Below are 15,121 nucleotides of genomic sequence, written 5' to 3'. Positions count from 1 at the left end.
TATGAACCAGCGCTAGGAGACAAAGTATCCTTGTAAATCAATAAGGATTATAGGTGGCGTGATATTTGGTGTCAAGTGTTTGATAAATATATTTTATTTACTTTTCCATATCCAAGGTGTATCTGACGAAGATATGAATTCTAAATACCGAAGCAATGCAGCCAACTGTTCCATACCAAGGATCAAAGAACATTCCAACAGCCAGGTATGTAGTGAAAGCTCCATAGTCTGATATTATACTGGGTTCTTTCATGATCATTAAGTGACATCAATGAAACTTAATTCCAACACCCCCTCTCCAAAATTTGGTATTTAATATCCTAGTTCAAGATAGGCTATGAATTTACGATTATTTGCAGTGATTTTAATATTGTATAAAATGAGGTTTTCTAATTTTATCTAACTAAAGTTTAAATATTGTGCAATAAAATATATGACAGTTTCTTATTAAAATTTGTATATCATTTTTTATATGTAATTCAAGAGGCAATAATCAACCAAGAGTGAATACAACTTGTATACAAAATAGGAAGTGAAAGGAAAGCAGGTAAACTGCGAGCAGGAAGGTGCTGAGTACAGGCAGCCGCCTCTTGATGGCATAACACACCAACCACAGCTGTTAGGTAGAAAGAGAGTCCAAAGCATTTCAGGCAACAAATTAGCAAGACATGACTGCAATACATATAATAGGCAATGTCTGTAATAGGACAGGGAAAGTCCCAATCATGGGAGAGTGAAGATGTTGCGTGGTATGGGGGTCTCAGATGTCATGAATTTTTTGGGGGGTGTCCCACTGACGGGTGAATACTTGTAGGTAGCTATTTCTGTGAGCCATCATTCTTTCCATAGAACAATCATATTGGATCATATGGATCAGTTACTGCAATGTTTGTGTGCATGGAGCCTAATAATGTGAGGGCAGTGGATCTGGTGATATGTCTAGCGACCATGAGGATGTGAGCAACCACTCCTCTAAGAGCCTTAACAACATCTAACAGTCCAATAAAGCATAAAGCCAAAGCCAGTATTTTAAAGCCAGTAAGAAAAGAGGTACGAATGAGGCCCCACGTGACAGAAAAACTATGGCATTTTACAGTCCCTGCAAAGTGGATCCACACAGAAAAATATGTTCAGCGTAAATGCTGCTATTGCCAAAAAAGTCACATTTTTGAAAATCGCAGTATGTCAATTATACTGACGGAAATCCTGTAGGTTTCCCTATTTGTAGAATTGAAGCAGAAATAACAGAGGAAAACTCTGTAGACTTTCTGTGAAAATTGCTGCAGGAAAAACTGCAATGGGTTTCTGCAGCGCTTTTGACAATTATGGACATTAACATTTTTTGGGGAAATTATACCGTAAGCAGATAAGGGGCCAATATATGTGAATAATATTTATAAAATATGCAAACTCCCAATATATATTGTGTTTTAATCCATCAGCTTGAAAACAGCTGCTTGTTGTTAATAGATGGAAACATTCTAGTTTGTATCAATAGCTGAAAACCTGTGCTGACCTCGCCATAGCCATAGCCTGTCTAGACAATGCTTTGTGAGCCGTGACTCCATACTGATACGTTATCTGTACAGGCAGATTGTGACAAACCATCAGATGTTTGTTAGTTTACTGTGGTTTACAGGTTTATTTTGGATGTTTAGTACATTTGTAACCATTTGGGTTGTCTGCATGCTATGGCCATTATATATGGTAATATAGTAAAACTAGTTGATAAAATGTATTAAAATCAAGCAAACACTAAGCACAAAATAGCAGATGAATTGAGGGAATATAATATAGTATTTCACAGCATTAATATTTATACATAAAAGGGGGCACAGGGCATATTTTCAGTAAATAAATACAATATCTGCACTTTATCTTTTTGCTAAAACATTCATAGTATTTATAAATTATTGCCCTGATTTCAGCCATATATTTACAAGAACCTTCTTTGGTGCGTCCAATAACTCTCCATAGACTAGTTCCGTGATGCTTATTTCAAGCCTGCTTAATTAATGTAACAGAATTGGCACTAATTATAGGATGTGAATGTGATTACCAACATATGGCCTGTGTAATCCACAGCAAAGGGAAACAGCAGAAGACTTTGGTTCATGTATGAAGTCTCATCTATGATAGTGTAAAGATGCTGTTATATAATCTTTCCCCAGCATACATATTGCTGTTGCTTCAGTGGTGTTGTATAATGCTTCATCACATTCTCATTGTCCAGGATACACAATATCTCTATTGATATTTTACAATCACTATAATGTTTCAATAATTTATTTGAACATGTGTTTCCTCACATTTTCATTTTAATGGTCCATAGCTAAAGAAATTTCAATAAAATGTGGTGTTATAATTTAACTAGATTTCAAATAAAAATATGATTGTAAAATCAACAACGCGAGACCTCTACAGTTTAATATGGTAGAAGCATTCTACATAGAAGGATGTTATTTATACTTCTGGCTTATATATACTGTATAGCTCCTTGCTTTTCTGTCTCCAATGTGATGCTTTTATTTGCTGATTTTGATGGCTACAATTGCAGTGAACAGAGTATTATGAAGCTTTGCAGTTTAATATGTGGTTATTCTTAGTAATTGGCGAATCTCGTGAGATTCGCAGTCAGGTTTTTCAGGGTTTTTTTCTACGTAACTTATTTGGTCTAAACTGAAAGTGCTATTATTATATTCTAGGGTCTCTTCAAACCACAGATTATGATAAATTTGAGGCCAGGGAAAGGTTGGAATTACACAGGCAAACTGAATGACGAGGAATGATCTCTACTGCAATCCTTTCTCCCCCATTGGCAGCACATTCCTCATTACCCAGGGTGACGTGATGCCCATAACCTACGTGTTTTGCCCTGCACAAAAGATGTGAGCATTTGCTCCCTTTTAGACAGGGAGCACTCATTTCCAATAACAGTCCTGAATATTAAGTTGTCTAATAGAGCAGAAATAAACTGAGGAATTTTTTCTTAATTTTTTTCCCCACAGAAAACCTTTAGAATAAAGCTTTTTTGTTACAGATTTTTCTATGATTTTTTTTCTGTGCCACAGTCAAGAGCGGCTTGAAAAGGAATGGTTAATATAAAGAGCACTCAGATACTTCTCCCTTCTGTTAAATCCACTCCTTTCTTTGGCTCAAAAACACACAACAAAATCTGCAACAAAAAAAGCAAGTTTACCACAATGTGAGACCTTACTCTTGACCCCTTTCCACTCTGCACCATGCTATTACATTTTGCTGAACGTATTGTTAATGCTCAGCACTGTAATAGTACAGCACTGTGGGTACAGATGCTGTGTCTGTGACATTACTTCTGGCACTCAACCGAGGCTGGGACTAGCCAACAGATTAGTCACTTGAATGCAGTGAACGTTAATGATTTTTGGGGCAATATTGGCATCATCGCGAACCCTTGGATCCCCAGGTTCATGTTCACTTGTGGGACAGGTAAGCAGTACAAAAAAATAAAAGGTTAACAATAAAGTCTAAAAAATAAATTTAAAAAGTTTACAAAAAAACCTTATACATTCCAAAACACAAAAAAATAAAGACACAAACATGTTAAGTAGAGATGAGCGAACACTAAAATGTTCGAGGTTCGAAATTCGATTCGAACAGCCGCTCACTGTTCGAGTGTTCGAATGGGTTTCGAACCCCATTATAGTCTATGGGGAACATAAACTCGTTAAGGGGGAAACCCAAATTCGTGTCTGGAGGGTCACCAAGTCCACTATGACACCCCAGGAAATGATACCAACACCCTGGAATGACACTGGGACAGCAGGGGAAGCATGTCTGGGGGCATAAAAGTCACTTTATTTCATGGAAATCCCTGTCAGTTTGCGATTTTCGCAAGCTAACTTTTCCCCATAGAAATGCATTGGCCAGTGCTGATTGGCCAGAGTACGGAACTCGACCAATCAGCGCTGGCTCTGCTGGAGGAGGCGGAGTCTAAGATAGCTCCACACCAGTCTCCATTCAGGTCCGACCTTAGACTCCGCCTCCTCCGGCAGAGCCAGCGCTGATTGGCCGAAGGCTGGCCAATGCATTCCTATGCGAATGCAGACTTAGCAGTGCTGAGTCAGTTTTGCTCAACTACACATCTGATGCACACTCGGCACTGCTACATCAGATGTAGCAATCTGATGTAGCAGAGCCGAGGGTGCACTAGAACCCCTGTGCAAACTCAGTTCACGCTAATAGAATGCATTGGCCAGCGCTGATTGGCCAATGCATTCTATTAGCCCGATGAAGTAGAGCTGAATGTGTGTGCTAAGCACACACATTCAGCACTGCTTCATCAAGCCAATACAATGCATTAGCCAGTGCTGATTGGCCAGAGTACGGAATTCGGCCAATCAGCGCTGGCCAATGCATTCTATTAGCCCGATGAAGTAGAGCTGAATGTGTGTGCTAAGCACACACATTCAGCACTGCTTCATCAAGCCAATACAATGCATTAGCCAGTGCTGATTGGCCAGAGTACGGAATTCGGCCAATCAGCGCTGGCCAATGCATTCTATTAGCCCGATGAAGTAGAGCTGAATGTGTGTGCTAAGCACACACATTCAGCACTGCTTCATCAAGCCAATACAATGCATTAGCCAGTGCTGATTGGCCAGAGTACGGAATTCGGCCAATCAGCGCTGGCTCTGCCGGAGGAGGCGGAGTCTAAGGTCGGACCTGAATGGAGACTGGTGTGGAGCGATCTTAGACTCCGCCTCCTCCAGCAGAGCCAGCGCTGATTGGTCGAGTTCCGTACTCTGGCCAATCAGCGCTGGCCAATGCATTCTATTAGCCCGATGAAGTAGAGCTGAATGTGTGTGCTTAGCACACACATTCAGCTCTACTTCATCAGGCTAATAGAATACATTGGCCAATCAGCGCTGGCCAATGCATTCTATTAGCTTGATGAAGCAGAGTGTGCACAAGGGTTCAAGCGCACCCTCGGCTCTGATGTAGCAGAGCTGAGGGTGCACAAGGGTTCAAGTGCACCCTCGGCTCTCCTACATCAGAGCCGAGGGTGCGCTTGAACCCTTGTGCAGCCTCGGCTCTGCTACATCAGAGCCGAGGGTGCGCTTGAACCCTTGTGCACACTCTGCTTCATCAAGCTAATAGAATGCATTGGCCAGCACTGATTGGCCAGAGTACGGAATTCGGCCAATCAGCGCTGGCCAATGCATCCCTATGGGAAAAAGTTTATCTCACAAAAATCACAATTACACACCCGATAGAGCCCCAAAAAGTTATTTTTAATAACATTCCCCCCTAAATAAAGGTTATCCCTAGCTATCCCTGCCTGTACAGCTATCCCTGTCTCATAGTCACAAAGTTCACATTCTCATATGACCCGGATTTGAAATCCACTATTCGTCTAAAATGGAGGTCACCTGATTTCGGCAGCCAATGACTTTTTCCAATTTTTTTCAATGCCCCCAGTGTCGTAGTTCCTGTCCCACCTCCCCTGCGCTGTTATTGGTGCAAAAAAGGCGCCAGGGAAGGTGGGAGGGGAATCGAATTTTGGCGCACTTTACCACGTGGTGTTCGATTCGATTCGAACATGGTGAACACCCTGATATCCGATCGAACATGTGTTCGATAGAACACTGTTCGCTCATCTCTAATGTTAAGTAACCCCATGTGCTTACAACTCTGCACTATCTGAAAATAGTTTGGTTTATCCCAGTGAATGCTGTAAAAATATATACTGCAAATAGCACAAATTATCGTATGATGGTCATTTTGCTTTCCCCAAAAAGTAGTAATAAAAAGTGATCAAATAGTCATGACAAAACGTTGCTACCAATAAAAACTACAACTTGTCCTGCAAATAAAGAGTCTTTACTTATCTCTCACAACAAAATAGTAAAAGAGTTAGGGTCCATTCACATGGAGTAAACGCGCGCTCATTTTGGCAAAATACACGTATAAAAAATACAATAACATTTTTTACACGTGTAAAAAAACACATCAAAATACACGTGTAAAATGTCATTGAGGTCAATGGAAGTCTTTTTTTTACATGTGTATTCTTTATTCTTTGCCAAAATGAGCGCGCGTTTATTCCGTATGAATGGACCCTTACAGGAGTCAGAATACGGTGACCTCAGGAAAATCGTTAATTTTCACAAAGTGATACTTTATTTGTAAATGCGATAACACATAATAAAACCATTATAAATATGGTATTACTGTAATCATATTGACCCGATAGACAAAATAACCATGTCATTTTTAACCCCTTCCCGCCGATGGCACTTTTTGACTTCCTGACCAAGCTCGATTTTTCAAAACTGACATGTGTCACTTTATGTGGCAATAACTTTGGAACGCTTTAACTTACCAAAGTGATTTTGAGATTGTTTTTTTCGTAACACATTGTACTTCATGTTAGTGGTAAATTTTGGTAGATGTGTTTTGTGTTTAATTATGAAAAAATAGGAAATTTGGTGGAAATTTTGAAAAATATGCATTTTATGAAGTCTGAAATGATGTGCATTACATACAGATAGTCAAACCGCCAAAATTATATCATAAATCTCATGTCCCAGATCTCTGCTTTATGTCGGCATCAAACTTTAGTCACCCTTTTATTTTTTACGGACATTATAAGATTTACAAGTGAATCAACAATATTCAAAATTTTCAAGAAATTTCCAAAACCCATTTTTTAAGGGACTAATCCAGTTATGAAGGGGTTTTGAAAGACTCTTGTATTAAAAACTCACATAAATCACCCCATTTTCAAAACTGCACCCCTTAAATAAGCCAAGTCAACATATACCTAGTATTTTAACCCTATAAGTGCTTAACAGGAATTAATACAAAATGGAGGTGAAATTTTCAAATTTTATTTTATTTTTCTAATATTTTCGTTTAGCCCTAGAATTTGCAGATTCACAAGGGGTTAAAGGAGAAAACGCATCCCACAATTTGTTAGGCAAGTTCTCCCGACTACCATAGTACCCCACTTGTGGGTGTAAACTAATATATGGACGCACAGCGAGACGCAGAAGGGAAGGCGCGCCAAGGAGCTTTTAGAGGGCAGATCTGGCTGTGATCAGTTTCAGGAACCATGCCGCATTTACAAAGCCCTTGAGGTGTCAAACAGTGGAAACCTCTAGAAAGTGACCCCATCTTGAAAACTGCACCCCTCAAAGAATTTATCAAGTGATGTAGTGAGCATTAGTAACCCTGAAGTGAATATGTAAGCTGTGCGGAGTAAATTGGGTACACCAAATCCCATTCTATTTTCCCACTAGCTCCTATGACACGAACAGGGAAGAGGGGCATTCTGGGGGGTCAGCGCTGGTCTCTTCTCTCTTATAAGCTCTAAATATGGGGTGTCCCCTGAAAACGCTCGCACCGCTTATACATTTCCTTCTAGTCGCAGCCACTTATGTCCTAATGATTTGGCGACTTTTAGTGTTTTTGTCTTCACATTGTACAAGCTAGATTTTTATTTTTATCTTCTGGCAATGTGGCCATATGAGGGCTTGGTGTTTGCAGTACTAGATGTGCTTCTCAATGTCACCATTTTGGGGCCTGTAACTTATTGGCTACATTTTATTAACTCTTTCTGGGTGGGATGTAAAAGGAAACATCAATTCTGGCATTGCTTTTTAGCATTTATTTTTTTTCCCATGCAGCGTACACTATAAGTAACATGTTATCTTTATTCTGCGGGTCGGTACGGTTACGGCAATACCTCATTTATATTATTTTTTAATGCGTTGCCATTTGTACAGAATAAAATTCAATTTAGGGAAAAAAACAATTATTTTTGCATCGCCATCTTCTGAAAGGCATAACATTTTTATTTTTCGCTAGACAGAGCTGGATGAGGGCTTATTTTTTGCGGGAAGACCTCTTCTTTTTATTGGTACCATTTTGGTTTTCATCTGACCATTTGATTACTTTTTATTGAACATTTTGTAAGGGAAAGGTGGTGAATAATCATTGTTTTGTGCGGTTTTCTACATTTTTTTTTTTTACAACGTTCGCCGTTCGGGTTAAATAATGTTTTAATTTTATTGTTCAGGTTATTATGGATACGGCAATACCAAATATGTAATGTTTTTTTCTCTTTTTTTTATTTTACATAATAAAACATTTTATATGGGGAAAAGGGGATTTTTGGGGCTTTATTTCTAATTTATTTTAAACTTATTTAAACTTTTTTATTTTTACTTTTTTCAAACTTTTTTTTTTCTGTCCCTGTGGTGGATTGAAGCAGTGATCGACTGATCACTGCTTCAATAGAGATACGCTGCAATACACATGTTACAGGTATTGCAGAGTATAGGAAGCTGTCAGCCTGTGTGGACACACAGGCTGATAGCTTCCTTTATGGCAGGATCAACCAGGTACGAGGAGGGGGTAAGTGATGGGGCAGACCCGGGGTCACTGATCAGACCCCAGGCTGCCCCCTACGAACACCGGCACCCCATGAAACCGGCGCGGGGGGTGCCGATCGGCACCACATTATATTGAATCCCCTATGAGTGTGGCGATGCTGCGGCCCAGCACCCGCCCTGGTGTCTGGATGCCGGGTCTGTAACTATAAGGGCGCCGCTCTGCTTCAGAGCGGTCACCATACCGACCGGCACCTCTGCTGTAACTTTTACAGCGGTAATGTTGGAGCTCCCTTCAATCATGCCTATAATCAGTGATTGCAGGCATGAGGAGCTAGGACATCTCCGCTGTAAGTGTTACAGCGGAGATGCTCTACGATGTCCCGGTACGAGGGGCCCGGGCAGGTGCCACCATGCTGCTGGAGGGAGCAGGCGCGACCGCTCTCTCAAAGGCGATCCTTTTGATAGGAAATGCGGCCTGCCGCTGGCAGAAGCTCAGAGCTCCTGTAAAGGCTTCTTGGTCGGCAGTGCTTCTCTTTTGCAGACTGCTCTATGCAGCCTGCAAAAGAAATTACAATTTTTGCAGTGTATTGCAATGCATTTGAACTGCAATGCATTGCATTAGTGATCAGACCCCCTGGGGTTCAAGACCCTGAGACAGTCTAATAAATGCAAAAAGAAAAATTAATTTTTTTTTAAAAAAAGTAAAAAAATAAATAAATAAAAATGAAGTGTTAGTAAAGTATTAATAAATAAAAAGTATTAAAAATTAAAATCCTCCCCCTTTCCCTAGAACACATATAAAACTAATACTGTTAATACTGTGAATCACATAAACGTTATTTATCCCTGTGTCCAAAAACGCCCGCTCTACATACCTATAAATATATTTTTCCTGTACGGTAAATGCCGTAGCGGGAAAAAAAAGTTGTCTAACTTCCCCTTCCCCGAGACTGCAGGGTATCTGCATTGCTCATATTCCGTCAGGAAGGGGTTAATAGGAGCACAGATACCCTATATTCAGCCAGGCTGAATTTCAAGTGGGGAAAAAAAACCAGTCCTCAAGCTCAGGGAAGGGGCAGACAGACAACCAAAACACCCCCTCCCCTTCCTCAGCGTCTACTGCATCCAAAATCTCCGGCCATTTTAATTTTTGAAATTTTCCAGTAGCTTCTGCATTTCCCCCCTAGGCTTATACTTGAGTCAATAAGTTTTCCCAGTTTTTTGTGGTAAAATTAGGGGGGTCGGCTTATATTCGGGTCGGCTCATACACGAGTATATACTCGATGTATCAATACATTATATTTACCCCAAAATGGTGCAAAATGAAATTACAACTCGTGACGCCCCCACATATCCTTATTGACAGAAAAATAAAAAGGATATGAATTTTGGAGGCATTGTAAGAAAATCTGAAAAATGTTGCTGAGCATTAACGTACAAAGTACCCTGCGTCCTGAAAGGGTTAAACTTGAAGCTTGTACTCATTCATGATTTTCCTTTCACACATATTTTAACCATTTGCAATATTTGCAAGGTTACACAATGAGTCTTGTGTACGCATGTGTTTTCTATTGGCAGAAGTACAATATAATGTAATTAATAATTGTATTAAACTAATTGTAGCCATGGTGTTTCCCTCTGTACTCCAGGCAGTGACATAAACATTCATTAGCAAAAGAACATTAATGGAATATTGCACAACATGTACACTAAAACTGCTGGAGCTCTTCCCATGAATTACTGGGATTGATTGGAGCTACTTTATTTTTTTTGTTTTTTAAACATTAGAGGGTCATAGGGCCCCTATGGGCACAATATATATTTTATGTTGTTGCCTTTTTATTTTGATTTAGTAGGATGTTGGGAAATCTTGCTATTATACAATGCTTCCACTTTTTCACAGAAAAGAAAAGAAATATGTGTTCACCCTGCTAACAGTTGAACATATACCAGATTTATAACATAACATAATTATTTGGATCAGGACCCTTTCAATAACCAATCAGAGAATATCAGACAATGCAATAATAATCTGATATTTATTAAGGGGTTTCCAGGGTTAATATCTAAAGGAGGGTGTTTGTAAAAGTAAGAAAACTAGCCAATACTGACTTGTTAAATACCGCACTGCTACGCCCCACTGGCCTTCACTTAGTCTCCTATATCAATAATGTGCTTGTAGAACCACATGACTGCAGTAGCCAATCACTGGCCTCGGTGATCTCATGCCATGTATGCAGACACTTCATTGCTATACATACTTGTAGAATTAGTACTAGAGTAGCAGAGGATTTAACATGTGATTTTTGGGTATTGGTATTATTATTATTATTGAACAACCACTTAAAGCAATACAAAAAATGGAATTGTTTTCAGAGTCATGTGTTCTGATATGGAAATACGTGTTTGAGTATGGACAACTTTTTGTGCTTGTTGTTACCACCTGAAATTATTAAAGGGGATGTCCTGGATCTTAAGATATTTGACACTGTATCAGATCAGTTGGCTTCTGACACCCAAACCCCAAACTGTACTGTAGTGGTGGCGCTAGGGAAATTCAGCCCCAATCCTATTCACTTGAATTGAATAGGAGAATGGTTGCTTCTGGCTATATATGACCTATGGATTGGTTATTAGTATCAAATATCTTCTGATCCTGGACAATTCCTTTAATATACATTTGCTAATTCACAATAAAGATGAAGAATGAAAATATGTGACTCTAACTTGTGTCTTGATTTTTGTAATTTCCAGGTAATTCATCAGTTAAGAATGTCCGAGAATGAGAGCGCTGCATTGCAAGAGCTAATGGACTGGAGAAGAAAGCTTTGTGAGGAGGGGGAGACCTGGCAGAAGGACTTAGCACAGACTGAAACAAGAAATTCTGCTCCCACTCAGTCATCTTAAATAGAGGTGAACACCGGAGAAGCCATCGCCTTCTATAGCAAAGAAGCTTCTTGCTGCCAGGTTTTGTCTAGATATATCTAATATATATCAGACAAAGAATGCTCAACATATACATAAAGTATTTTTAAATTCATGTAAGATTTTGTGTAAATGGAATGCATGAAATAATTATTTCAATGTCTAAGTGTTACTGTGTGGTTTATGTTAATATATATGGTGATAAACTGTACTTTGTGTCTTGTACAGGGCTGGGTTGAAATGAAATGGGGCCCCAATGAGACAGAATATTGGGGCCTCTACACATTGAATGCTAGACCAGGGAAACTGTTTGGACATATGTCAAGTAGGGACACAGTGTCAACATATACTAGGGAAGTCAAATATACAAGAAAATAGAATGGACCAGATTAAGACTCATGTACGAGAGGATTTCCCAGTGGGTTTAGGCTCTGATTCAATAATAGACAAGGCAGCGGTCCAACTTTTGAGCCAGTCTCTTATCACTAGGGTCTATCCCTTGTTTATTCACAAATGTGCAATGATAGCAACAAAATTTACAATGCAATTAAAAGTGGATACTTACTTACTCTGTATAGACAAAGAGTTGTGATGTCCTCTAATAGGCCCAAGTACTCAAGCAAAAAACATATGGAGGGTTTATACTTATAGGGATATACAAGCACATAAGTCTAACACATTAGGAGGACGTTATATGAGAAACTCAAAAATAAATATTATAAATAATATATAATATAAATATTATTTGCTAGAAAGTGTCTTTCCAGGAGCTCCAAACTAAGATCATTCCTTTGTCCCACAGCTTCCCCTTTCCCTGCCTAGTACAGTGTATCCACATCTAAGTGTAAGGAATGGAAATCTAATCCTTATTCACTGGTGAATTACTGGATGCCCTGTACAGCTGATAAATTTACCCTGCTAATGTTACTGTGGATGTCCCTGCATATTCTCAATGAAATAAATGTAAATGTATAGAATACGTCATTGGGGTAACAATTTGTAAGGAACATTTTATATATCAGAAAGCCTACTATACAGAATATTATATATGGAGTGTTTCTGTGGGTGTCTTTATATATGAAAACTGGGAGAGAAGCTACAAAGAGTTAACTCCTATGCACTCACAAATGGGGCATACAACTTGCTGTAATACATTTCTTAAGATGGTGAAACTAATAAACATCTCAGACATACCTTTTCTGCACAAATCTCCTACTTTGAGGTGTTTATCAGTTGTTCTAATCTATAATTCCCTCTTAAGCACTGAACCACTCTCAGCAAGTTACTTGTCTTCACTAAATATGTGGGACTTGAATACACTGAATATATAGCACACATGTCATATTAGTATTTGTATAAACTTTGTAAATAATCTGTTTATAAATAATTGCTGGTGATGCCATGATATATAATAATGAGGTCTATGGATGTTATATTATTAGCATTTATTAGGGGTGTGATATATAGGAATACCCTGCCCTTATTATACAGAAGTCTTGGAAGTTCCCTGGTCATAGATGTTCACAAGGGGCTTCTCTCTGCATAGATGTTGACTGAAAAAATAGCAGAAAAAAAAAAAAAGAGAATTCTGTCACTGTACACATTTACTGCCAGATTTTTTTTTTTATAAGTATTCATAAATGGTGCTGTTGCTCTTCCTTTAAGATAAAGAGAATAAATGCAGATAACAAATACTGGTGCGCTCATTTTTACAAGTGTTTTCTTTAGCAATAAAGAAGTTTGTTGAATATGTGGAGGAGCTGGGTTTACACTCTACGTGCTTTTATACCAGAAGACACACCCTTGCAAGAAATTATTTTGGGAACGTTTTGACACAGATGTCACTGTTAGGCCAGGACCCCATGGGCCAGAAACGCTGCGATTTTCCTGCGGCGGAAACGCTGCGGGAAAAATCGTGGCGTTATACAGTACAGGTAAAGTGGATGGAATTCATGTGAATCCCATGTCCACTTTGCATTTCAAACCACAGCACAAACACACTGCAATTGCAAACCGGCACGGTTTTGGAAATCACAGCAAGTCAACAGAAAGTCTGTGAAGGAAAAACTGAACTTTCCGTTCAAAGTGCTGCAGGAAGAACCGTGATGCGTTCCCGCTGCGGTTGTTCCCACAGCGCTTTAGCATGGCATTTCTCGCCCATGGGGCCCTTAGCCTTATAGTCATTGACGTGCAGACCTTCATATAAGCTAAGAAATACAAAGATCTATAAAAATCAGCCTGTTATTTTGTGACCCCAAATGACATATTTTAATTTGTAGAATTTGTCTCAAATTGTTTAGCATTGTCAGTCATATATCCTGTGACAAAGTGTAGAATGAAAATGAAAATGATATCTTCACCACCTTTACTTGGGATCTGTCATTTATTTATTTTTTTATGTAGATTGTGAGCCCCACATAGAGCTCACAATGTACATTTTTTCCCTATCAGTATGTTTTTGGAATATGGGATGGAAATCCATGAAAACATGGGGAGAACATACAAACTCCTTGTATATCGTTTTTTTGCCCAGTGCTAACCACTGAGCCACCATGTGACTGCCTGGATCTGTCATTTAAGAGGCAAGCATGGACATTTTTGGTCCGTACTGATGTACTTGTAAAACAGGCTGCCCAATAACCACATCTGCTGCAGCTCAGATCTATTAGGCCTGGTTCACATCGGCATTCGGGCCATTCTGTTCCCCTATCTGTATTAAATATGCGGATAGAAAATTCCTGCAAGCAGCACTTTTCTCCGCATTTTTCATCCGGAAACCAGACGGACCCCATTATAGTCTATGGGTTCCACTGGTTTCCTAAGGTAACTGCTTTTTTTTATACAGATAGTGAACACAGATGTGAACCGGGCCTATCTCTCTTGAGACTGATCTGAAAGATGGAAAATACACGTAGCTAGCCACAGCCAAAAGTAGTTGCGGGAAAAGCCATGGCGGAAATGCATTGCGTTTTTTCCTGCAGCGCTTTTCACAGCATGTCCACAGCATTTTCCTCTGCAGACTTTCTGTTTCAATTACAGTCCTATGAAAAAGTTTGGGCACCCCTATTAATCTTAATCATTTTTAGTTCTAAATATTTTGGTGTTTGCAACAGCCATTTCAGTTTGATATATCTAATAACTAATGGACACAGTAATATTTCAGGATTGAAATGAGGTTTATTGTACTAACAGAAAATGCGCAATATGCATTAAACCAAAATTTGACCGGTGCAAAAATATGGGCACCTCAACAGAAAAGTGACATTAATATTTAGTACATCCTCCTTTTGCAAAGATAACAGCCTCTAGTCGCTTCCTGTAGCTTTTAATCAGTTCCTGGATCCTGGATGAAGGTATTTTGGACCATTTCTTTCTACAAAACAATTCAAGTTCAGTTAAGTTTGATGGTCGCCGAACATGGACAGCCCGCTCTCAAATGATCTGAAAACAAAGATTGTTCAACATAGTTGTTCAGGGGAAGGATACAAAACGTTGTCTCAGAGATTTAACCTGTCAGTTTCCACTGTGAGGAACATAGTAAGGAAATGGAAGACCACAGGGACAGTTCTTCTTAAGCCCAGAAGTGGCAGGCCAAGAAAAATATCAGAAAGGCAGAGAAGAAGAATGGTGAGAACAGTCAAGGACAATCCACAGACCACCTCCAAAGAGCTGCAGCATCATCTTGCTGCAGATGGTGTCACTGTGCATCGGTCAACTATACAGCGCACTTTGCACAAATAGAAGCTGTATGGGAGAGTGATGAGAAAGAAGCTGTTTCTGCACGTACGCCACAAATAGAGTTGCCTGAGGTATGAAAA

The 15,121-nt window shown here is 39.4% G+C and overlaps 1 protein-coding gene across 1 annotated transcript in view; it reads left to right on the top strand.

Annotated features, from left to right (window-relative positions):
• Nucleotides 1-11,930, top strand: part of MYO16 (myosin XVI) — a 247,923-nt gene extending 235,993 nt beyond the window's left edge. The window contains exons 34-35 of the mRNA XM_075265275.1: nucleotides 117-205; nucleotides 11,133-11,930. Of these exons, the coding sequence (XP_075121376.1) occupies nucleotides 117-205; nucleotides 11,133-11,285 (242 nt within the window). The 3' untranslated portion in view covers nucleotides 11,286-11,930. The remainder of the gene's footprint in view (nucleotides 1-116; nucleotides 206-11,132) is intronic.
• Nucleotides 11,931-15,121: the final 3,191 nt, after the last annotated feature.

This window comes from Leptodactylus fuscus, chromosome 2 (assembly GCF_031893055.1).
Source record: "Leptodactylus fuscus isolate aLepFus1 chromosome 2, aLepFus1.hap2, whole genome shotgun sequence".
NCBI classification, from domain to species: domain Eukaryota; kingdom Metazoa; phylum Chordata; class Amphibia; order Anura; family Leptodactylidae; genus Leptodactylus; species Leptodactylus fuscus.
The sequence above is the reverse complement of the archived record's forward strand: the minus strand, read 5'-3'. Positions and strand labels throughout refer to the sequence as shown.